Here is a 24726-nt window from a genome sequence, read left to right on the forward strand (position 1 = left end):
AGGTCCTCAATGCCAAACAGGAAATCAGAGCTGTCTCCCTCGACATATCACGTGCCTTCGATACGGTCTGGCACCCAGCTCTGCTCACCAAACTCTCCTCCTATGGTATCCATGGAAATCTCCATGCATGGCTTGCGGACTTCCTCTCTGGTCGTAGTCAACGTGTGGCCCTGAATGGATTTCTCTCAACTCCCCTTCCTGTTCAGGCTGGAGTTCCCCAAGGCAGTGTTCTGGGTCCTGTGCTTTTTCTGGTCTTTATCAATGATCTCTCCAACTCTCTGGAAAATCCTCTCTATCTCTTTGCTGATGACTCCACTCTCTGCCGCTCCATTCCTCTGCCCTCAGATCGGCAGTCTGCAGCCTCCTCACTCTCTGAAGACTTGGACAAAATCACAGACTGGTCAAACAAGTGGAACATGTCTTTCAATCCTGACAAATCTCACACTCTTACTATGTCTCTCCGAAAAGATCGACTGGACAACCCTCCCATCTACTTTCTCAACAATCCTCTCCAAGAAGTTCTGTCGCTCAAGCTTTTGGGTCTCACTATCTGCCATGATCTTTCTTGGGAAAACCACATTTCCAACCTGGCCTCCAAAGCCAGTCGCCGACTGGGCATCCTCCGTCGTGCGGAGTCCTTCCTCGGCACACCTGAGCTCCTCACCACATACAAGGCTTTCATCCGCAGCTCAATGGAATGCTGTTCTCCCCTATGGGCCGGTGCTCCTGCCTCACACCTAGCTCCGCTTCACGCTGTCGAAACCAAAGCTTTCAGAATTATTGGAATCTCCCGCGATGAAGCTATCTCTGAGGGCCTTTCACTCACTCACCGCAGGCAGGTAGGTGGTCTTTCTGTCTTCTACCGACTCCTCTCCGGCCTTGCACCCCCAGCTCTCTCTGTGCTCTGTCCCCCAAATATTCCTACAGGTCGCACAAGATCTGCCAGCAACCCTCTGATGGTTAAACTGCCGAAATCTCGGCTCTCTGCTCACCTTCACTCTTTCATTCCTCTTTTCTCCCGCCTCTGGAACAAACTCCCTCACTCCCTTCAATCCCACTCGTCCCTCCAGGTCTTTAAAACAGCTGTTCACCACCATCTCTTATCTTCCCCCATCCAAAACCTTGATCTTTTCTACCCCCGCTAATTCACCCCAGATCCACCTTGTTTGAAATTCCAACTTCTTTCCTGGAAGTCCTGGCAGTGTCCATATGTTTTATACCTCTCCCAACCCCCCCCCCCCCCTTTCCCATGCCCCCACCCCAATGCCCTCTCCCTCTCACAGATCTCTCGATGTCTCCATGTCTCTCGGTCCCTGCTCTCAAAATAATGTTGTGTTTGTGTCCTTCCTCCTCTCTCCCCATCTTGTCTACCGCTCCCGATGTTATTTGTTTTATGTGTCGGTTTGTCTTTCTGTGTGATTAATGTTCGCTCTTTCACGAGCCTCGATCTTGTATCCAAAAAAAAAGAAGAAAAAAAAAGAACCTGAACCTAAATCTAATCGGCTTGTTCTTGTCACCTAACCAACTCTTCCACCAAGTTTAGTCCTAACTCGTACATAAATTTTTTAAAATATATTCTATTTCGCTTTTCTCCCGATTTTTCAATGGTGAAGAATCACTTAAAAATTAAATAATTCTCGTATCCGAATCCATATGCAGATCTTCACCAAAATCGAATCGATTCGGTCTTGTCACAACCCCAACCTGTCCACTGAGTTTGGTGTGAATCTGTTCACAACTTTTTGAGATATCCTGCTATATATCGTTTTTGGACCTATCTCCCAATGGTGAAGAATCGCTTTAAAAATTCTAGTAGCCGGATCCGAATCTGGATCTTCACTAAAATCGAATCATTTCATCCTTGTCACATACGCTACATCTCTGCCAAATTTAGTCCTTGTCACATACGCTACATCTCTGCCAAATTTCGTCCATGTCACATACGCTACATCTCTGCCAAATTTAGTCCTTGTCACATACGCTACATCTCTGCCAAATTTCGTCCATGTCACATACGCTACATCTCTGCCAAATTTCGTCCATGTCACATACGCTACATCTCTGCCAAATTTCGTCCATGTCACATACACTACATCTCTGCCAAATTTCGTCCTTGTGACATACGCTACATCTCTGCCAAATTTCGTCCATGTCACATACGCTACATCTCTGCCAAATTTCGTCCATGTCACATACGCTACATCTCTGCCATATTTCGTCCATGTCACATACGCTACATCTCTGCCAAATTTCGTCCATGTCACATACGCTACATCTCTGCCAAATTTCGTCCATGTCACATATGCTACATCTCTGCCAAATTTCGTCCATGTCACATACGCTACATCTCTGCCAAATTTCGTCCTTGTCACATACGCTACATCTCTGCCAAATTTCGTCCATGTCACATACGCTACATCTCTGCCAAATTTCGTCCATGTCACATACGCTACATCTCTGCCAAATTTCGTCCATGCCACATACGCTACATCTCTGCCAAATTTCGTCCATGTCACATACGCTACATCTCTGCCAAATTTCGTCCTTGTGACATACGCTACATCTCTGCCAAATTTCGTCCATGCCACATACGCTACATCTCTGCCAAATTTCGTCCATGTCACATACGCTACATCTCTGCCAAATTTCGTCCTTGTGACATACGCTACATCTCTGCCAAATTTAGTCCATGTCACATACGCTACATCTCTGCCAAATTTCGTCCATGTCACATACGCTACATCTCTGCCAAATTTCGTCCTTGTGACATACGCTACATCTCTGCCAAATTTCGTCCTTGTGACATACACTACATCTCTGCCAAATTTCGTCCATGTCACATACGCTACATCTCTGCCAAATTTCGTCTGAATCCGTCCACAACTTTTTGAGATATCGTGTTCACAAACAGACAGACAAACAGACAGGGGTGAAAACATAACCTCCATTCACCTTTGGTGGTGGAGGTAATGAAACCTTTTCTGAAGTTACCTTGGAGTAGAAATAGCGGCAAACAGCTTCCTGCGACCAAGGTTGGAAGTAGAACTCGGCTCTACGTTCCTCTTCTGGGTTGCCCAACACATCTGTCATAGTCTGTAAATTCAAATCACTCATGTTAATTCAGAGTCTAAAGAGCCACAACCTCATCGAGGAAACTGTTAAGATTTCTATTTTCATTGTCTCATAATTTAGCTGTATACAAATTACACCTGGCCATAAGAAAACGAATTCAGATTTAAATTATCTGAAGGGACAGTGGAGAGGAAGGAAAATAACTGGAGTAGGACCAAATGGAATTGGTCAGAAATGGCCATTTCCTGTTTTATTTTTCCCAGTTTTGGATAGTTTAATGCCTCGACATTGTGCAAGTTTTATTGCCATACATCTTCATTAACATTGCTTTTTTAGCATGATATACGAGCAGTCGTGGCAAAAGAAAACCTGCCCTATAAGCAACCCAGCGGATGATTGTGTTATGCTGAGGTTAACGTGTTCGTCCTACGTGAATCAAATATTAGCTGAAAGCACACCTCATCAGGAATCCTTTTGAAGAAGTTCAAAAAATAGGTGAGTTAAGCCACTAACAGTGTGGGAGAAACCGTAAACAAATTGACCTGCATAGTTGGTTGTAGGAATGATGTCGGTATTCCTGAATATCAACTGCCAGTTCTCCAACATTAGTCATTTGGGGCATAACATTATCACGGTTCAAAGTTAGCACCACCATGTGAGCTTTTGGAAGTGTTTTCCTTGTGAAAAAACGTAAATATCCTCTGCAAGGTCTCTCAAAGTGAACAGCAATAAGTGGAGCAGGCCAGTGTTTGAAATGGACATAACTGGGAACTTGTGGATGGATGCCAAGAAGCAATGGTGTACAGGATGTTTTTGCCCCCCGTCGCACCGCGGAGCGAAAGGGGGACTATGGTTTTCCCCTCCGTCCGTGTGTGCGTCCGTCCGTCCGTGTGTGCGGGCGTGCGTGCGTCCGTCCGTCCGTCCATGTATGCGGGCGTGCGTGCGTGCGTGCATGCGTAAGTGAAGGACCGAATTCTAATTTGGTGCGTGGGTGCAACCCACGTCAAAATCCAAGATGGCCGCCGCCATGTATGTCTGAACCTTGTGAGCGGAATATCTTGAAAAATAAGCGAAGTACCAACTTCTAATCTGGTGTGTGGGTGTATCTCGGCACAAGGAAGAACGCTATTGAAAATTGGGTCACCACGTCAAAATCCAAGATGGCCACCACCATATATATGTCTGAACCTTGTGAGTGGAATATCTTGAAAAATAAGCGAAGTGCCAACTTCTAATTCGGTGTGTGGGTGTACCTCGGCATAAGGAAGAACGCTATTGAAAATTGGGTCACCACGTCAAAATCCAAGATGGCCGCCTTGCGTCTTCCACTTTATCAACTCACATTACTTCACCGACGGGACCTAGGCGTAACGCTTGTTTAAATTTAAAAGGATGCAGTTTCCTGAAAAATATAGTACTGTATTAATAATTTGAAAAGTCGGTCACATCTAAGCTCGGCGAGGAATTGATATGTTTACATTGATGACATTTGACTTGTATTTGATTATTAATTATTATGTTTGGATTCTTCCGAATATGTCAGTCACAATATGTACATGCACTCTGGAGTGTATTGATTGCAATTACTTTCGAGAAATTGGCTCTCGTTGCAGGAATTGGCCTTTGGGGCAAGGAAGAGAAGCATGTAGTAGATATTCATCATTACAATGTTGTTGTTTTTATTAATGAGGATTTTTATTTATTTATTTAAACCAGCAGATCAGTGGTTCTCAACCCGCGGCCCAAACAGAACACTGCTGCGGCCCAATAGACATCCTGTTTTTTTAATTAAAATGGCGATCTCCCACTAATGCAAGTGTAAAACCAGATTTTATTTTAGAACAGTTGATGTACTTGGACTTGGCTTGCTCATTTAAAACGTGCTTCGAAGAAATTTGACCGTGTAGAAATGAGAGATATTACGGAATATTGATTTGTGTTGAATTCCTGTCAGATAACGGATACAAAACATTTTGAAAATAGATACACAGGAAGTAACTTTTGTGGGCGTGGCCTACATAACACTGAGATTTGCAATTGTGGCCCACTAATGGTAAATAGGTTAAGAAACCACTGCTGAGTAGAATTCTTTTTCTTTATCGCTCGTCCATGACTGTATCTCCAGCCTGGTGTTGGCTTAGCGGTTAGGGTGCCGGCTTGGGATCCTAGGATCCTGGGTTCGAATCCCGGTTTATCGCTGAATTAACGCCAGGGGGGTTGACTCGGCCTGTCATCCTTCTGAGGTTGTCAAATTGAGTACCAGTTCACTGGTAATTCCCTGTGTGTCGCAAGAGGCGCCTAACAGGGATGGCGGCAGGAAGGGCATCCGGCCATAAAACATTGCTTCAAAAAGGGGGTCACGGGATCCGAAAAAGGCCAACCCCTGCTCTGCGGGGAAAATGGCCTCTAAAGGCGGTTTATGACTGTATCTCCAACTGCCTCTCTTCTGCCTGACCCAGCTCTTGCCAACAACTCAGGTAATTACAAGAAACCACAATAAAAGTCGCAAATTAATGATTATGTCAAATTAGTTTTCATCAACTTGTTCCCTTGCTTGAAAATCTAAGAGTGGGTTCAGAATGGTGCCAAGGAATACAACTTTCAACATAACATTGTGTGAAGATACCCATTCTGCGAAAAGCAGGGCACACTATTTAGGATTATTTATTTATTTATCCACCAGGATGACAGTCTATAGCCGGGTCGGGATTCAAACCCAGGCTACACAGCTTAGAGGTGAGTGTGTGTACCTCTAGGTCTCGGCTAGGACATCCTGCCAGCCCTACAAGTATTCATTCATATAAAATGACACTGTTCTTGTTATTTACTTAAGCAGTTTGTTTCACGTGTATTTATAAAGGTTTTTTATTTACAATAAATAAACACAAATGACTTATCACTCATAATTTGATGAATGTACCCTAAAGTATGAATATCATTGAAATAACCCAAAACCTTTGTACAGTATTGTATGTGACAAAGTTTGACAGAAAACCTGGCTGACATTTATGCACTGTATAGAAACATTTAACATCACTCCATTAGGTAACTGTAGTACACGTGCATTGATGGTTTAATCATAATGCAAGAAGATCCACATTAATTATGCAGCAGATGTTCAAGAACACTTGCATTGAATTTCCAGCTGTCCGATAAATCTCGATTTTTTTTATTTTCAGTGGAGGATACTCAGAATGTCACCACTCCATCCTTGAGGACTTGGATCCCACAGTGAAATTCTGCATTTGTATCTCATCACATGCCACAATCCTCTTCAACAAATCGTCGTGCTTTCTTGTAGCATTGCAAGTAGCATTGCATTGGGTACATGAACGACCATTGAAACCCCCTTTGGTTATGAACGCCATTGACTTTATTGAATTTCAGGTGCAAAATAATGATGGATGTTGCCACACTTCCAATACTTGCACAGTTCTACCGCAACATCTCCGTTTAACATGGGAAGTGTTTGCAGAACTCGCAACAATAGGTTGCAAACACAAATTTTCATTGTTCGTTCCTCATTCACCTCCATTTTCAACCACTGACACCACTCAAAAGCACTTCCAAGTACCACATATCCCGTGGGAAAGGGAAATACTCTCTATGTACCACAGTGGCAAATCCACATGTTTTAACATGTAATGGTTGTAGAGGAATTGGCTTCATAATCTCTCACAAATAGAGCACTGCTCTCCCCTCTGGGTTGGTGTTCCTGCCTCACACCTAGCTCGGCTTCACGTGGTTAAAACCAAAGCATTCAGAATCATTATCTCCTGCGATGAAGCCGATTCTGAAGGCCTTTCACTCACTCACCATGGGCAGGTTGGTGGTCTTTCTGTCTTCTACCGACTCCTCTCCGGCCTTGCTCCCCCAGGTCTGTCTGAGCTCTGTCCCCCAAATATTCCTACAGGTCGCACAAGATCTGCCTGTAACCCTCTTATGGTTAAACTGCCGAAATCTCGGCTCTCTGCTCACCTTCACTCTTTCATTCCTCTTTTCTCTCACCCTTGGAACAAACTCCCTCACTCTCTTCAATCCCACTCCTCCCTCCAGGTCTTTAAAACGGCTGTTCACCACCATCTCTTATCTTCCCCCATGCAAAACCTTGATCTTTTCTACACCCATTAATCCACCCCAAATCCACCTTTTTCAATCTCCGACCTCATTACTGAAATTCCTAGTGGTGTTCATTTGCTTTATACCGTGTACCCCTCAAAGCAGCCCTCTCTCTTCCACAGATAAACCGACGTCCCCGTTCTCTACGGTTGTTGTGCTTGTATGCTTTCCTCTCCCCCCCCCCCCCCCCCCTCTTGTCTCCCGCTCCCTTTATTGTATGTTTTAAATGTCCGTGCATGCTTTCGTGTTTGATTTAATAGCTCTTACACGAGCCTCGACTCTGTATACAAAAAAAAAAGTTCATATGCAAGAGTTCTTCAGACCTGCATGTACCCAGAATGACCAAGCAGAAAATACAGAAGTCTGATTTGCAGCGGAAGCAGTCATTTGTGAATGAACTCACAGACCACAAAGTATGGGAAATAAAGTGATGAAGACTGATCAAAGTGATGGGCTGGTCACAATAACTTATTATAACGATGATCATATGGACAAATATAAACATAGACAATTAATGATCCGCTATGTTGTGGGACATCCAGTTGAACAAAAAATGCAAGTTAACATTGAATGACCCTTGTGAAAGAACAATAAGCTTCTAAGATATGGTCATTTCATTCCCACGGCGTACTTTTGGCCTGCAATATAATCAATGACGTTCATTTTTTTTTTTGACCACCATATGACCTTTACCTTCAACATTTAGGGATAGAGTGTAAAGTAAAAAAAATTCCCCATCTACAATCTATCCATAAAACTTGACATCATGAAAATCAGAGGAAAATTATTCAAGTTATTATGAAAAAGGTTTGTTTTTTTAATTAGGTCACAATCCAAAAGGATAGGTCAAGGACACTAATCAAATATCAGGTGCACAACTTCAGTGCAGGTACACTTCTCGCCTCACACGTTCAAGGGCAAAATTTAGTGATGAAAAAAAGAACTGCGTTATTTTTTCAGACACCATTTGACCTTGCCCTTTAACCTGGAGGGGTATGATGTTTTAAAATTTAGGTCAAGGTCAAAAAATTACGTTAACCCCACGTACTTTCCATTCACATTGTTGATGTAAAATTCAATTCCAAACGTTTCAGCTGGCTCTGAGATACTGCTCTGAAATTGGAAGTGCAGGAAGCATAATGTGATACTTGCGAAATCCATGAAACAAATTTGACCTTAAAAATAATGGGTTCAATAACCAAACATCCCAAAAATTCAATAACCAAACATGCAAATCCTCAAATTTCAAGTTGAATCGAAATCGAAATCGGTCGAAAATTGACAATTTTATAAACTCCACCTGTTGTTGACCTTTTGGCCTAAGTTGACCTCAAAAATAATTGGTGGTTGAATTCAGTGAGCTGATATAAAAATCCTGTTCAAATTTCAAGTGAATTGGATGAAAATTAACAATTTTTGAAATGTTGACCTATGTTGACCTTTTGGTGAACATTGACCTCAAAAATAGTTGGTGGTTGAAATCAGTGACCTGAGATGCAAATCTTCTTCAAATTTCAAGTCAATTGGATGAAAATTGAGGATTTTAGAAATTTGAAAAAGTTGTTGACCTTTGGTCTATGTTGACCTTTTGACCCCAAAACAATAAGCTTCTTGCTTATGACCGAATCTACCATTTGGTGAGGTTTCGTGAAGATCGGTTGAAAATTGTGACCTGTAGGCAATTGACATACAGATAGACAGATAGAATAATGCACACGACCAACCAATATACTTGAAAAATCTTCCATTTTCGCAAGTAACAAACAATGAAAACTGAGTACACCCTTTCGGCGCACGTCATCACTGGGCACCGAAGGTACCCAGCGTTGACGTCGTACAGCACCTGGAAATTTAATAGGGAGGGGCGGTGTACAAAAGCCAGAACGGCACTCAAAGAGCACACAGTCTCGCCTCGCGCGTTCATTCCGAAAAAGAAATACCACTGTTAACTGAACACGCCACTATCACGACCCACTGATATTATGGCCCGTATACCCGTATCACCCATGCGCCGAACTCTGTTACACAGTTTCTTGGCATGGGTTATGAACATCATAAATTTAATGCTTCACTCACATCGGGTCATAGATCAGATATATGAAGTTTCAGATTTTTCAAATAAAGTTTTCAATTCAACCAATTATGGCTGGAATACTACTTCACCAATGACATCATTGTTATAACCCTATATATGCCATGGGGACGACATATGCCATGTTTAATTTTCTTTTTTCGTTGAGTGGTTTCAAAGAAAATGATGTCCACATGTTTTCCTTTAATATTTCAAATGGCTACCATACCATATGGCCTATGACAGAGTGAAAAATAAAATGTTCTCCTATATTTAAAGTTTCACATCGATCTGACAAGCGGTTGCAGAGAAAACCATTTGGAAAGCAAAAATACCATATATAGATGCGGCCGCACAGACACATTTTGTTACAGAGGTGGGTACTTTTGAAACCCGGTAGATCTCCATTCCATCTCCTGAGGCCCACCCACATGTGGGGATTGCAGGCAAAAACAACTTGCATGCATCTATAAACACAAACACATGCATATACGTGCACATACTCGTATATACGCACGCACGCACGCACACACACACACACACACACACACACACACACACTTTGGGGCGAGACTAATAAAAACAACATAAATGGTGGTTTAGTACTCATGGGGTCTAAGAAACTCTGGGGTACCATTAAAATTGAGTGCACTAATTACAGAAATAAATCCTACAACAGCTATGAGCCTGCCTTATAGGGGGAGGCTGAATAAAAAATATATTTATGTATCAAAATAGCAGATGTTGAACCCTTGGTACCAACCTTCAAGTCACGGCTTTGAGACTGCAACCAGTCATTGATGAAACCTTGAGGGTCATGAGCAAAGCCCAACATAAACTCACGCTGAATCTTCAACTGGTTGATTGTTTCAATCGTCTCGTGAATCTATATAGTCAATGGAGAGGACAAGAGCACAATATATTTGACAGCAACTTTTGTGTTAAAAAAAAAAAAATCATTCGGGAAGGAGTTGAGGTGGATGTGGGAGGGAGAGGAATGCAAAAACATCAGCAATGAGATGCTCCATTTCACCCACTTCATATTTTATGAGTCAATAAAATCATTCCTTTTCCCTAAGAACATTCACGATAGCAATGCACAATCACTTAATTAAACTCCCAAAGTTTGCTTAACTCACAATATACGGATACAGTAGTGGCAAATGGTAGGGACACTGAACTGGCACACCAGAGGGAGTTGGCAACCCTTTCAGAAGGCAACCCTTTCACCAAATAGGAAAAAAACACAAGCCTGTGTCCTCAAAGGGACTTACCAAGTACTACAATCTTGTAACCCCAGCCCCTCACTTTCATTGTCCATCCTTCCTAGTCATACCCAACTACTCCTGAATCCTGTATCTTTTGCACTTCAGAAGGTAGATCAGTTTATTTCAACTGTCGGCTCTGACTCTGCTACAGGAACGGACGGCATCAGCTCACATGACATAAAAACTTGCTCTGCTGCTCTTGCACATCCTCTCTTTCTGCCCTTTTCACCATATCAATTAGGTTCGATCATCTTCTATCAGCATGGAAATCAGGCAACATCAATGCATTACAAAAAATGTGCAAAAACAAATCCCCTCAACTGCAGACCTATCAGCTTACGTCCAATTAATCAGCAAGGTCATGGAATCCATCATTGCAGTTGATGTGAAATCTTTCCTTTTCTCCAACAGCCTCATATCAGATCACAAATTAGGATTCAGACCAGGTCACTCCATCTTGGGCTCACCCAACAATGGATGGAGGCACTCAATATCAAACGTGAGATCAGGGCCATCTCTCTGAACATATCTCGTGCTTTTGATACAGTCTGGCATCCTGCCTTACTCTCCAACCCCTCTGGCTATGCCATCCAAGGCCAACTCCACACATGGCTTACTGAATTCCTCCACTCTTGTAGCCAACTTGTGGAACGCAATGGACTCTTTTCATATCCTCTCTCTGTCAATGCTGGAGTGCCCAGAGGCAGTGTTCTGGGCCCAGTCCTAGTCCTGATCTTCTTAAATGATCTCTCTGACTCTGGAAAATCCTCTTTATCTATTTGCTGATGACTCTACCCGCTGCCGTGACATCCCTAATCTTTCAGCCAGGAAGGCTGTAGCAGCTCTTGCCTCTCTTCAGATCTTGAGAAAATCACAACCTGGTCAAACGCTTGGAATATGTCTTTCAATCCTGACAAATGTCATACTCTCAGTCTCCGAAAGGACTGTCTGGCAAATCCCTCTCCCCCCATCTACTTTCTTAGATATCCTCTTGAGGAAGTTCATTCATTCAAACTCCTGGCCCTCGTTATCAGCCATGTTCTTTCTTGGGGAAACCACATTTTAAATTTTTGCCTCCAAAGTCAGCCACCGACTGGGCATCATCTGTCGTACAAAGTCCTTCCGTGGCACTCCTGAACTCCGATCTACCTACATGCCTTCATCCACAGCTTGATAGAGTACTGATCTCCCCTCTGGGCTGCTTCTGCTGCCCCACATCTTGCTCAACTAGATGCTGTGGAAACCAAGGTCTTCAAGATTATTGGAATCTCCTGTGATGAAGCTGAGTCTATGAGCATATCACTTTGACATTGCAAACAGGTTGGTGGTCTCTTTGTTTTCTACTGCCTCCTTTCTGGTCTTGCTCCCTCTGCTCTTTCCGTGCTTTGTCCCCTCCGAGGTTTCTGCAGGGCTCACATAGTCCACCATCAACCCCCTTTTGGTGAAACTATCTAAATCCAGGATCACTGCTCACTTCCACTCATTTATTCCACATTTTCCTTCCTGTGGAACCAACTTTGACATTCTCTTCAATCTCATTCTTTCTCCAAGATCTTCAATACTGTTCTTCACCACCATCTCAGGTCATCCCCAATCTCTCCTCCCCACCTCCATTCCACCCAATCTCTCCTCCTTCCAATTTACAGATTTCTCTCCTGAGAGTTCCTTTCTGTAGCCATCTTGTTCATCCCACGCATCCTTTCCAGCCCCCCATTTTTTTGTCTGCTTTTTTGTCCACGCCCATTGTTTGTCTGTTTCCCTCTGTCTTGGCCTTCAGCTCTGCTGTGTGTGTTTACCCTGTCTCTCTACTGTTGGTGTCCCCCCCCCCCCCCTCTCTCTCTCTCTCTGCTGTTCCTTTTGTCCTGATGCGTCCTGTTCCGTTCAGTGTACAAGTACTAGCTCTTCCACGAGCCTCAACTATATGTATACAAAAAAATGGTGCTTCAACATTATGTCCACTTTTTATCGGAGAAGGTAATAAAATACTTTGAGATTTTGTTGCATGATATTGTCAAACTTGTCAGAAGGGCACAAAAATAGTTGTCAAAAACATAAACATGCTATTGTTGTACAATGGAAAAACATATATACATAGAAATACCCAGAAATAAAAGCTGACCTTCTGTACTCTTGCCTCATTCATCTTTTGATCTATAATCCAAATTTTGTTATTTGTTATTATTATATAGTTATTATATATGGGCATAATCTGTTATTATATAGAAATAATAACAAATTTGACCACTGTCCCAATACTTATGAAGGGCACTGTATATCCACAAGACATTGTGTAATAGCACATAGATATGCAAACTTTTATATCAAAATATTGCAAAGAAATAGGTGCTTTGAAGATAATATTTCAGAACAGAGATGCAAACTATATTACCTTGTTATCAAGTGAAGCAATTTCCTGCTGGCTTGCTGTTGAGAGCAAAAATGAATTCATTTGCGTTTTGAGCATATCATCAACTTCTACGTCTACGTCGTAACAAGCTGTTTTCTTCTGATCATTGGGATCGACCCTGTGCAAACATCCAAAATTTCTAGTTGATGTAAACATCCAAATTTTGACGTTTATGTAAACATCCAAACTTTCTAGTTGATGTAAACATCCAAACATTCTCGTTGATGCAAACATCCACACTTTCTAGTTGATGCAAACATCCACACTTTCTAGTTGATGTAAACATCCACACTTTCTAGTTGATGTAAACATCCACACTTTCTAGTTGATGTAAACATCCACACTTTCTAGTTGATGTAAACATCCACACTTTCTAGTTGATGTAAACATCCACACTTTGTAGTTGATGTAAACATCCACACTTTGAAGTTGATGCAAACATCCACACTTTGTGGTTGATGTAAACATCCACACTTTATAGTTGATGTAAACATCCAAATTTTGTCGTTTATGTAAACATCCACACTTTATAGTTGATGTAAACATCCACACTTTGTAGTTGATGTAAACATCCACACTTTGTAGTTGATGTAAACATCCACACTTTATAGTTGATGTAAACATCCACACTTTGTAGTTGATGTAAACATCCACACTTTGTAGTTGATGTAAACATCCACACTTTGTAGTTGATGCAAACATCCACACTTTGTAGTTGATGCAAACATCCACATTTTGTAGTTGATGTAAACATCCACACTTTGTAGTTGATGTGAACATCCACATTTTTGTAGTTGATGTGAACATCCAAATTTTGTCGTTTATGTAAACATCCAAACTTTCTAGTTGATGTAAGCATCCACACTTTGGAGTTGATGTAAACATCCACACTTTCCAGTTGATGTAAACATCCACACTTTCTAGTTGATGAAAACATCCACACTTTATAGTTGATGTAAACATCCACATTTTGTAGTTGATGTGAACATCCACATTTTGTAGTTGATGTGAACATCCACACTTTGTAGTTGATGTAAACATCCATACTTTATAGTTGGTGTAAACATCCACACTTTATAGTTGATGTAAACATCCACATTTTATAGTTGATGTGAACATCCACATTTTGTAGTTGATGTAAACATCCACACTTTATAGTTGGTGTAAACATCCACACTTTATAGTTGATGTAAACATCCACACTTTCTAGTTGGTGTAAACATCCACACTTTATAGTTGATGTAAACATCCACATTTTGTAGTTGATGTGAACATCCACATTTTGTAGTTGATGTAAACATCCACACTTTATAGTTGGTGTAAACATCCACACTTTCTAGTTGATGTAAACATCCACACTTTCTAGTTGATGTAAACATCCACACTTTGTAGTTGATGTAAACATCCACACTTTGTAGTTGATGTAAACATCCACACTTTATAGTTGATGTAACCATCCACACTTTCTAGTTGATGTAAACATCCACACTTTCTAGTTGATGTAAACATCCACACTTTATAGTTGATGTAAACATCCACATTTTGTAGTTGATGTGAACATCCACATTTTGTAGTTGATGTGAACATCCACACTTTGTAGTTGATGTAAACATCCACACTTTTTAGTTGATGTAAACATCCACATTTTGTAGTTTATGTTAGCATCCATATTTTGTCGTTGATGTAAGCCTCCACATTTTGTAGATTATGTAAGCCTCCACATTTTGTAGTTGATGTAAGCATCCACACTTTGTAGTTTATGTAAGCATCCACATTTTGTAGATTATGTAAGCCTCCACATTTTGTAGTTGATGTAAGCATCCACACTTTGTAGTTGATGTAAACATCCACATTTTGTAGTTGATGTGAACATCCACACTTTGTAGTTGATGTAAACATCCACACTTTCTAGTTGATGTAAACATCCACATTTTGTAGTTGATGTGAACATCCACATTTTGTAGTTGATGTGAACATCCACACTTTGTAGTTGATGTAAACATCCACACTTTTTCGTTGATGTAAACATCCACATTTTGTAGTTTATGTAAGCATCCACATTTTGTAGTTGATGTAAGCATCCACACTTTGTAGTTGATGTAAACATCCACATTTTGTAGTTTATGTAAGCATCCATATTTTGTCGTTGATGTAAGCCTCCACATTTTGTAGATTATGTAAGCCTCCACATTTTGTTGTTGATGTAAGCATCCACACTTTGTAGTTGATGTAAACATCCAAATTTTGTAGTTTATGTAAGCATCCACATTTTGTTGATTATGTAAGCGTCCACATTTTGTAGTTGATGTAAGCGTCCACATTTTGTATATTATGCAAGCATCCACATTTTGTAGTTGATGTAAACATCCACATTTTGTAGTTTATGTAAGCATCCACATTTTGTAGTTGATGTAAACATCCACATTTTGTAGTTGATGTAAGCATCCACACTTTGTAGTTGATGTAAACATCCACATTTTGTAGTTTATGTAAGCATCCACATTTTGTAGATTATGTAAGCCTCCACATTTTGTAGATTATGTAAGCATCCACATTTTGTCGTTGATGTAAGCGTCCACATTTTGTAGTTTATTTAAACATCCACATTTTCTTTTCAACTGGGGAGGAGTTTTCAACAAGACTTGTCACTTCCATTTCCGGTCTTGCTGGCGAGGGTTCGTTTATTCTCAGCTCTCCACGCTCTCCATCGAAATCGAAGTTAAGTAATTGTTCCCATTTGTATTTTCGTTATAACTGTATTTATTTTATGGTGTATATGTTGGAACCCATCTGTGGATCGGTCCCATCGGCCGATGGGTCTGACCCATCTGTGGATGCACGAGAAATGACAATGCAGACCCATCGGCCGATGGGTCTACGCCATCTGCGGATGTGTTGTTCACCTTGAAGGAATGTGTATGCATGTTGCGCCAACCCTGTTGGAAGGTCAGGATCCTTGCCACCAAAACTACATTTGCCATCACCTTCATCAGCACCTGCCACTCTCTACCCTGCCACCATTCCCCTCCGCCATTATCAGAAGAACACCTAATGTTTTGTATGAATGTTGAGTATGTTATGTAAAGCTTTACTAAAACTGCCATGTATCTGTTAATTACAAAATGTATTGACAAAATGTAGAAATAGATGGGTAGAAATAGATAATAAAACATTTAAAAATCATCTCTGTTAAATTCCTACCACATGTAATTCCAATGACTGTGTACCTGATTGAAGAGCACCATTCTGCCAACACATTCCTTCAAGGTGAACAACACATCCGCAGATGGCGCAGACCCATCGGCCGATGGGTCTGCATTGTCATTTCTCGTGCATCCACAGATGGGTCAGACCATCGGCCGATGGGACCGATCCACAGATGGGTTCCAACATATACTGTATATTGTCTTCCGACGAAGATTTTCGGTGCAAATCTTTCATACCTGTATTGAAAATCGTGTTAATTCGTGTCGTGTCTTGAGGCCTTGTACAGTGTACACTGTACAACCTTGAGGCTTTGTTTTTCTCTCAGCGGTCCGTCGTTTGTGATCCAATAACTTTCGTTCTCTGTTTTCCCAGTCTTTTCACCCCATAGCTTACTTCCTTATGTAAATCTCAACTAAAAAAAAACAAAAACAAAAACATTTCCTTCTCTGTTCTCATTCGTTTATTCATTCTTATTCGTTCGTTCGTTCTTCGACCACGTGTTTCTCCCCCATTTCCCCAGATAGATTGTCAAATTTCAACTCGTTATTTTATCGTCCATGCGTTATTGTTTGATTATAGTTTTGGTTTGAATTTCCTGAAACTTGTAATTAATTAATCGTGTTCTGCTCCTCGTGTGCGGCCTTGTAGTTGTACCCCCGTCGGTGTTTGTTAACTTAAGCGTGTTTTGCTTGGCTCTTAGTTTTTTCCCTTCTACCCCGAACATAATACTCTGTCTAACGTTCTAAATCCCCACCCCCCCCCCCCCCCCCCCCACAAAACAAACAAAAAAAAAACATTTATTTTCCTTTCTCCACGTGTACTGTTGTCTCATCCTGTATTTTCTGTCCAGGTGTGCTGTTCGCCCCGCCCCCATTATCTCCTTGCTATCCACCGTTTGCCCTGTTCACGTGACTCGTGGTGGTCCCTCTCGGCTCTCCCCCCGTTGGTATTTTGTGCATATAAGATTGTTCACGGTTCTGTTTAAATATTATTTAAATATGTTTAACCTTTCCCCTTCAGTGTTTTACTCAGTGGTATTTTACAACACGCTGTTTTTCTTCCTATTTAAAAGGCTTTTCTCAATTTCCTCTCCAACTCATTCCACTTCAAAAAAAAGAAATTCAATATCTTATACGTCTCCCTCACTACATGGTCTAAATTCACATTCATTCCATCCCTCCTCCATCGTTCTGAATCGGATTGCTAACTTGAAAATCACAACAAACCCAATTTGTTTTCAATGTTCGTCTTTCATTAATCATCCACTTTCTAAACTCCCCTCTTGCCCCTCCCATCCAAATCCCCCCCCCCCCCCCCCCCTTGCATCAACAACATGCATTTTAAAGGCCATTTTCCCTGCTAGAGCGGGGGTTAGCCTTGCGGTCCCCATGACAATCTTCTCCATTTTGCCCTATTTTCTGCATCTCTCCTTGTTAACCCCCTTGCCTGCATTTCTTCTTCCACCATCTTTAGCCAAGTCTTTCTCGGTCTTCCCCGTCTTCTACTTCCTTCTACATTCATTTCCATCACTCTTCTCAACCAGTCACTTTCATCCTTCCTCAACACATGACCAAACCATCTCAACCTGTTCCTCTTCACAGCATCAATCACAGGCTCTATTCCCATCATCTTTCGCAATTCATCATTTGTCTTCCTCTCTCTCAACGATACTCCGCACATCCGTCGAACCATTCGCATTTCCACCCTTTCCAACCTTCGTTGCTGCTCTACGTTCATTACCCATGTCTCGCTCCCATAAATCATAACACTTCTCACACATGCAGCATACACCTTTCCCTTCAGCTTCAACGACACTCCCCTCATCATCAGCACGCCACTCAATTCCCGAAACTTCTTCCATGCACATCTCACTAGAGCAACCGTTGCCGAGTCTGATCCACCTTCTCCATTCAGCATGTCTCCGAGGTAGCAAAATGTTTTCACACCTTCCAGCTTCACGCCGTCTCCAAGATCCAACTCAACATTTCCTCCATCTGCAGCTCCCTCTGTGCACACCTTACATTTGAATGTAGCTGCCACACTGGTTAATGACCCTCTCAGACCACTACATTTTTGATGAACCCACTCAGCGCACATTGTACACTGAATGGAGTTCACTCCGACACCCTTCCTACACACAGCACAGGGCCACTTCCCAGTTCTTTCCACCTCACCACATGCTTTACCACTTGCCATCACCTTCGTCTTTCCGATATTCACCTTCAGACCTTTTGTCTCCATACATTCCTTCCACGTGTTCATCTTTTCCTTCAGTCCATCCATACTTTCTGCAATCAACACCAGATCATCTGCATACAACAACTCCCACGGTAAACCCTCCATTACGTTCTGAGCCAGCACCTCCACACAGCTACAAATAGTAGTGGACTTAGTACCGACCCCTGATGCACTCCCACCTTCACCTCAAACTCACCACTGTTCCCGTCCTTCGTCCTTACAGCTGTGCGCGCTCTTTTGTACACTGCCATCACTACTCTGATCAACCATTCCTCCACTCCTAACTTCCTCAATGCCCATGTCAATACTTTGCGTGGAACCCGATCGAATGCTTTCTCCAGATCAACAAACCTAAGAAACAACTTCTTCCTCTTCTCCATGTACTTCTCCTGAAACTGCCTCACAATGAAAAGCGCGTCTGTCGTTCCTCTTCCTGGCAAAAATCCAAACTGCATTTCGTCGATCTTCACTTTCTTCCTTATCCTCCTCTCCAACACCCTTTGCAATACCTTCATTCCATGCTCCAATAACTTTATCGCTCGGTACGAGCCACACTCCAGAGGGTCACCTTTCCCCTTGTATAGAGGGACGAGGGTACTCAGTTCCCAAACCACTGGAATGCGGCCTTCTTTCACCACCAGATTACAGATCTCTGTCATTCTCTTCACACCCCAACTTCCTGCTGCCTTCAACATATCTCCCACAACTCCTGTCGGCCCTCCCGCTTTTCTACCCTTCATTGCTTTTATCGCTTCCTCAACTTCCTTCTCAGTTATCTTCTCTGCCGGTCCTAAAACTGGGTTACTCTCTATGTTGCCATCCCATTCATTCTCTGTATTCAACAGCATTTCCATATATCTTTTCCATCTTCCTTTAATTCCATCTGGGTCGACAACGATTTGTCCCACTTCATCCTTCAAGCAACTCACCCCCATCACATCACACCTCTCTTTCGCTATCTGCTTTGCAATCCTGAATACTGCTTTCTGACCCTCTTCCGAATCCAAGCGTTCTCCGAACATTTTCCTACATGCCTCCTGCGCCTTTGCTACCTCTTTCTTTGCAGCCTTCCTGGCTGCCTTATAACTTTCATGCTCTGCTGTTTCTGCTCCCGTACCCTTCGCCTTCTGCCACTCCTTGAACTTCTTCCTCTTCTCGTCAATCCTCTTTCCAACTTCATCATCCCACCACCATGTTTCCGAGTGCCTCGGTGGTCCTTTTGTCCATCCACATACCTCACCAACGGCTCCCAACAGACTAGCTTTCATTGACATCCAACCACTTTCAAGCTCAACCACATCATCCTCTACCCTACTCAGCCTCTCTTTTAATGCCTCCCTCACTGTCACCTCTTTCAACCTCCACACCTTCATTCTCGGTTGGTACTTCACCCGCCGAGCTCTCCTCGCACCTTTCACCCTTACGTCGCAGACAACCAAGTGGTGCTGTGAAACAGCCTCCTCCCCCAGGATCACCTTTGTGTCTCGGAGGTGCCCCCTATCTCGCCTACGCACCATCAGGTAGTCAACGGTTGTCGTCGACCCACCTGACGTGTATGTAACAAGCTTATTATCCTCTTTCTGGAACTGAGTATTACAAATCAACAAATCAGCTCCATCAGCAAACTCCAAAATCCTTTCACCTTCTCCATTTCTCACACCATATCCATAACCCCCATGAACTCCGTCAAAACCATCCATACTCCTTCCCACATGTCCATTTAGGTCTCCTCCTACCACAACAACTTCCTCATCTTTCACGTTTTCCATCAGCTTCTCTATCGCACACCAGAACTTGTCCTTCTCTTCATCGCTTCGACCAACCTGCGGAGCATATCCCGAGATGACGTTCACCAAGAGCTTTCCAATCATCATTTTCACCATCATCAACCTATCACTCACTCTAGTCACACTCACCACACTGTCTACAAACTCCTCAGAAAACAGGACACCAACACCATTCATGCCCTCCAGGCACCCTTGCCACACAAACTTGTATTTCTGTCCCTGCTGACCCTTCACCATTCTCACACCACTTCCCTTCCATTTCGTCTCTTGCACACAACATATGTCCACTCTTCTTCTGACCAATACTTCCACCACTTCTCCTGATCTCCCTGTCATTGTCCCTACATTCCATGTCCCAAACCTCAGAAACCGCTCTCCACTTCGGGCTGTACCCTGCCCACATGTAGTTGTAATTGTCATGGTTCTCTTTTTGAGGCAATGTTTTTATGGCCGGATGCCCTTCCTGATGCCAACCCTCTTAGTCGCCTCTTACGACACGCAGGGATACGGCGTACCTATTTTTATCCAGGGTACACACTGGGAAACGTTTAAAACATGGAAATTCTGGGGGGTGGGGGGGGGGGGAGCGGCGTCAGCATCGTCAGCATTACGCACCTACACTCCTAAACTCCCCCCTTGCCCCTTCACTCTTAAACTCCCCCCTTGCCCTTCCCCTCCTAAACTGCCCCCTTGCCCCTCCCCTCCAAATCCCCCCCTTGCCCCTCCACTCCTGAACTCCCCCCTTGCCCTTCCCCTCTTAAACTCCCCCCTTGCCCCTCCCCTCAAAATCCCCCCCCTCACCCCTACACTCCTAAACTCCCCCCTCACTCCTCCCCTTCAAAACTCCCCCCCAACCCCTCCCATTCAAATCTCCCCCCATACCATTCCTCTCCAATTCTCCCTCCTGCCCCCTCCTCCTCAAAGCTGCCTCCTCCCCACTTCGTCTCCCTTCTATCTCATACCTCCACCCCCCCCCCAACCTTCTACTTTCCTCTGCCCCCCCTCATACAACCCCTCACTGTGCCTCATCCCTTCACCATCAAACCTTTCATCCTCCTCATCCTTCCCTTTCTTGGAACTCTTCTGCAATCTCTGACACTATCAACTGCTCTCCCTACCTCCCCCTCTCATCCTTCATCTTACCCTACTCCTCCCCTCCCCTGTCCTGTACCCGATGCTCCCCCTCTCTCTTCATTAACGGTATGGACCTCAAACATCCGGGGCCTTCGCTCAAACCTGACTGATCTCTCCATACAGGTTGCTTCTGACGATCCAGACTTGATCTGCTTAACAGAGACTTTCCTCCTTCAAGATGTCTCTGATTCCTTAATATCTCTTCCTGGTTACTCCCTCCTCCGGTATGATAGACCTGAGCCTCGGCCTGGTGGTGGGGTGGCTATCTTTATCAAAAACTCTCTTCCTCACTCTCCTTGCACTGCCCTCTCTCCTCCTCACCCCCAGGAGTACCTCTGGCTAAGGCTTCCTCTCCGCTCCCACCTTTTGTTCATATGTATTCTGTACCGTCCCCCAAACAGTGATGACTCCATCTACATTTCACTGTCTGACAACATGGACCAACTTCTATCCACTCATCCCAACTCTCTCTTCCTCATATGTGGTGACTTCAACTATCATCATGCCACCTGGTTGGGTGTGGGTTCCTCTCTCACCAGTCATGGCACCTCAGCAAAGGACTTCTGTGACTCACTGGGATTGACACAATCTGTCAATTTCCTGACCCGGATCTCAGCCAATGGAGTATCTTCTCTTCTAGACTTGGTTATGACAAACTTCCCTGCTAATGTCTGCTGCTCTTCTTCTGCTCCAATCGGTTCTTCTGATCATGTGCTTGTCAAAGTGGACATCTCTCTGGCCATTCTCAGAGAGCCTCCTCAGCGTCGACGAGTCTGGCATTTCACTTAGGCCGACTGGGACGGTCTTAAAGCAGCCATCAATCATCTGGATTGGTCTCCCATCTCCACTGCCTCTGACATCAATTCTTCCTGGGAATTCTTCCAAAGCAAACTGATCTCTCTCATGCACAGATTTATCCCATCTCGCCTTCAGTTGTCTTACCCTTCCTCCCGTCCATGGTACACTGAATCTTGTGGTGAGACAGTTGCCCTGAAACTTGCCTTTGCCTCTTGGAAGGCTAATCCAACTGAAGGCAATCTCAGTTCCTTCCACCAAGCTCGGAACAAGTGTGTGTCTACCCTCTGGAGTGCCAGGAAGCACTATCTCTCCTCACTCAAGAATGAACTCTCAAACCTGTCTCCTTGCTCCAAATCCTGGTGGCGTCTGGTCAAATCCGTTTCTGGTGTTTGTTCCCCCTCCATCCCCTCCCTTACCTCAAATGGCCACACAGTTGACATCGCACGTGACAAAGCCGAATGCCTCAACTCTGTGTTTGCCTCAAAATCCTTAGTCCCAAACCCATCTCTCTCTGTTCCCACCTTTCCCAGTCGAACCCAACTGCTCCTGGACTCTGTGTCCTTCTCTCCTGACAAGGTGGAGGAGTTTTTGTCAAACCTCGACTCTGATTCTGCAACTGGACCAGATGGCATCAGCCCACGGGTCCTAAAATCCTGCTCTGCCGCTCTATCTCACCCTCTCTCTGTTCTTTTCACCCTATCTTTTGCTCAAGGTCATCTGCCAGCATCCTGGAAATCAGCAAACATTACCGCTTTACACAAAAAAGGTGCAAAAACAGATCCTTGCAACTACAGACCAATCAGCCTGCTCCCAATTATCAGCAAAGTCATGGAATCCATCATTGCTTCGGATATGAAATCTTTCCTCTTCTCCAATGGCTTGATCTCTGATCATCAATTTGGTTTCAGATCAGGTCACTCTACTCTGGACATGCTGCTTCTGCTGTCTCAACAATGGATGGAGGTCCTCAATGCCAAACAGGAAATCAGAGCTGTCTCCCTTGACATATCACGTGCCTTCGATACGGTCTGGCACCCAGCTCTGCTCACCAAACTCTCCTGCTATGGTATCCATGGAAATCTCCATGCATGGCTTGCAGACTTCCTCTCTGGTCGTAGTCAACGTGTGGCCCTGAATGGATTTCTCTCATCTCCCCTTCCTGTTCAGGCTGGAGTTCCCCAAGGCAGTGTGCTGGGCCCTGTGCTTTTTCTGGTCTTTATCAATGATCTCTCCGACTCTCTGGAAAATCCTCTCTATCTCTTTGCTGATGACTCCACTCTCTGCCGCTCCATTCCTTTTCCCTCAGATCGGCAGTCTGCAGCCTCCTCACTCTCTGAAGACCTGGACAAAATCACAGACTGGTCAAACAAGTGGAACATGTCTTTCAATCCTGACAAATCTCACACTCTTACTATGTCTCTCCGAAAAGATCGACTGGACAACCCTCCCATCTACTTTCTCAACAATCCTCTCCAATAAGTTGTCGCTCAAGCTATTGGGTCTCACTATCTGCCATGATCTTTCTTGGGAAAACCACATTTCCAAGCTGGCCTCCAAAGCCAGTCGCCGACTGGGCATACTCCGTCGTGCGAAGTCCTTCCTAGGCACACCTGAGCTCCTCACCACATACAAGGCTTTCATCCGCAGCTCAATGGAATACTGTTCTCCCCTATGGGCTGGTGCTCCTGCCTCACACATGGCTCGGCTTCACGCTGTTGAATCCAAAGCTTTCAGAATCATTGGAATCTCCCGCGATGAAGCTATCTCTGAGGGCCTTTCACTCACTCACCGCAGGCAGGTAGGTGGTCTTTCTGTCTTCTACCGACTCCTCTCCGGCCTTGCTCCCCCAGCTCTCTCTGTGCTCTGTCCCCCAAATATTCCTACAGGTCGCACAAGATCTGCCAGCCACCCTCTGATGGTTAAACTGCCGAAATCTCGGCTCTCTGCTCACCTTCACTCTTTCATTCCTCTTTTCTCCCACCTCTGGAACAAACTCCCACACTCACTTCAATCACACTCCTCCCTCCAGGTCTTTAAAACAGCTGTTCATCACCATCTCTTATCTTCCCCCATCCAAAACCTTGAACTTTTCTACCCCCACTAATTCACCCCAGATCCACCTTGTTTGAAATTCCAACTTCTTTCCTGGAAGTCCTAGCAGTGTCCATATGTTTTATAATTCTCCCACCCCTCTCCCCCTTCCCATGCCTCCCCCCCCAAAGCCCTCTCCCTCCCACAGTTCTCTCGATGTCTCCATGTCTCTCGGTCCCTGCTCTCAAATGTTGTGTTTGTGTCCTTCCCCCTCTCTCCCCATCTTGTCTACCGCTCCCGATGTTATTTGTTTTATGTGTCTGTTTGTCTTTCTGTGTGATTAATGTTCGCTCTTTCACGAGCCTCGATCTTGTATACAAAAAAAAAACAAGAAAAAAAAAAGAAAAAAAAAACTGAATTTAAACTTCTCAAAGTGCAATTGTAATAAAATAAGAATGATTTTGCTCCCACGAAACAAATTATATTGTTTGATTGTTTCACAGTATGTTGCAGAGGGAGCCTGGTGTTGGCTTAACGGTTAGGGTGCGAGCTTGGGATCATAGGATCCTGAGTTTGTTTAAATCCCAGTAGACC

At 43.6% G+C, this 24726-nt stretch overlaps 1 protein-coding gene across 1 annotated transcript in view; it reads right to left on the bottom strand.

The window, feature by feature from the left end:
* Window positions 1–24726, bottom strand: part of LOC137431605 (SWI/SNF-related matrix-associated actin-dependent regulator of chromatin subfamily D member 1) — a 179853-nt gene that overhangs the window by 3236 nt on the left and 151891 nt on the right. The window contains exons 10-12 of the mRNA XM_068123124.2: window positions 12920–13055; window positions 10026–10148; window positions 2992–3093 (exon numbers count right to left, since the gene is read on the bottom strand). Of these exons, the coding sequence (XP_067979225.2) occupies window positions 2992–3093; window positions 10026–10148; window positions 12920–13055 (361 nt within the window). The remainder of the gene's footprint in view (window positions 1–2991; window positions 3094–10025; window positions 10149–12919; window positions 13056–24726) is intronic.

This window comes from Myxine glutinosa, chromosome 7 (genome assembly GCF_964187855.1).
Source record: "Myxine glutinosa chromosome 7, kmMyxGlut1.1, whole genome shotgun sequence".
Taxonomy (NCBI): Eukaryota; Metazoa; Chordata; class Myxini; order Myxiniformes; family Myxinidae; genus Myxine; species Myxine glutinosa.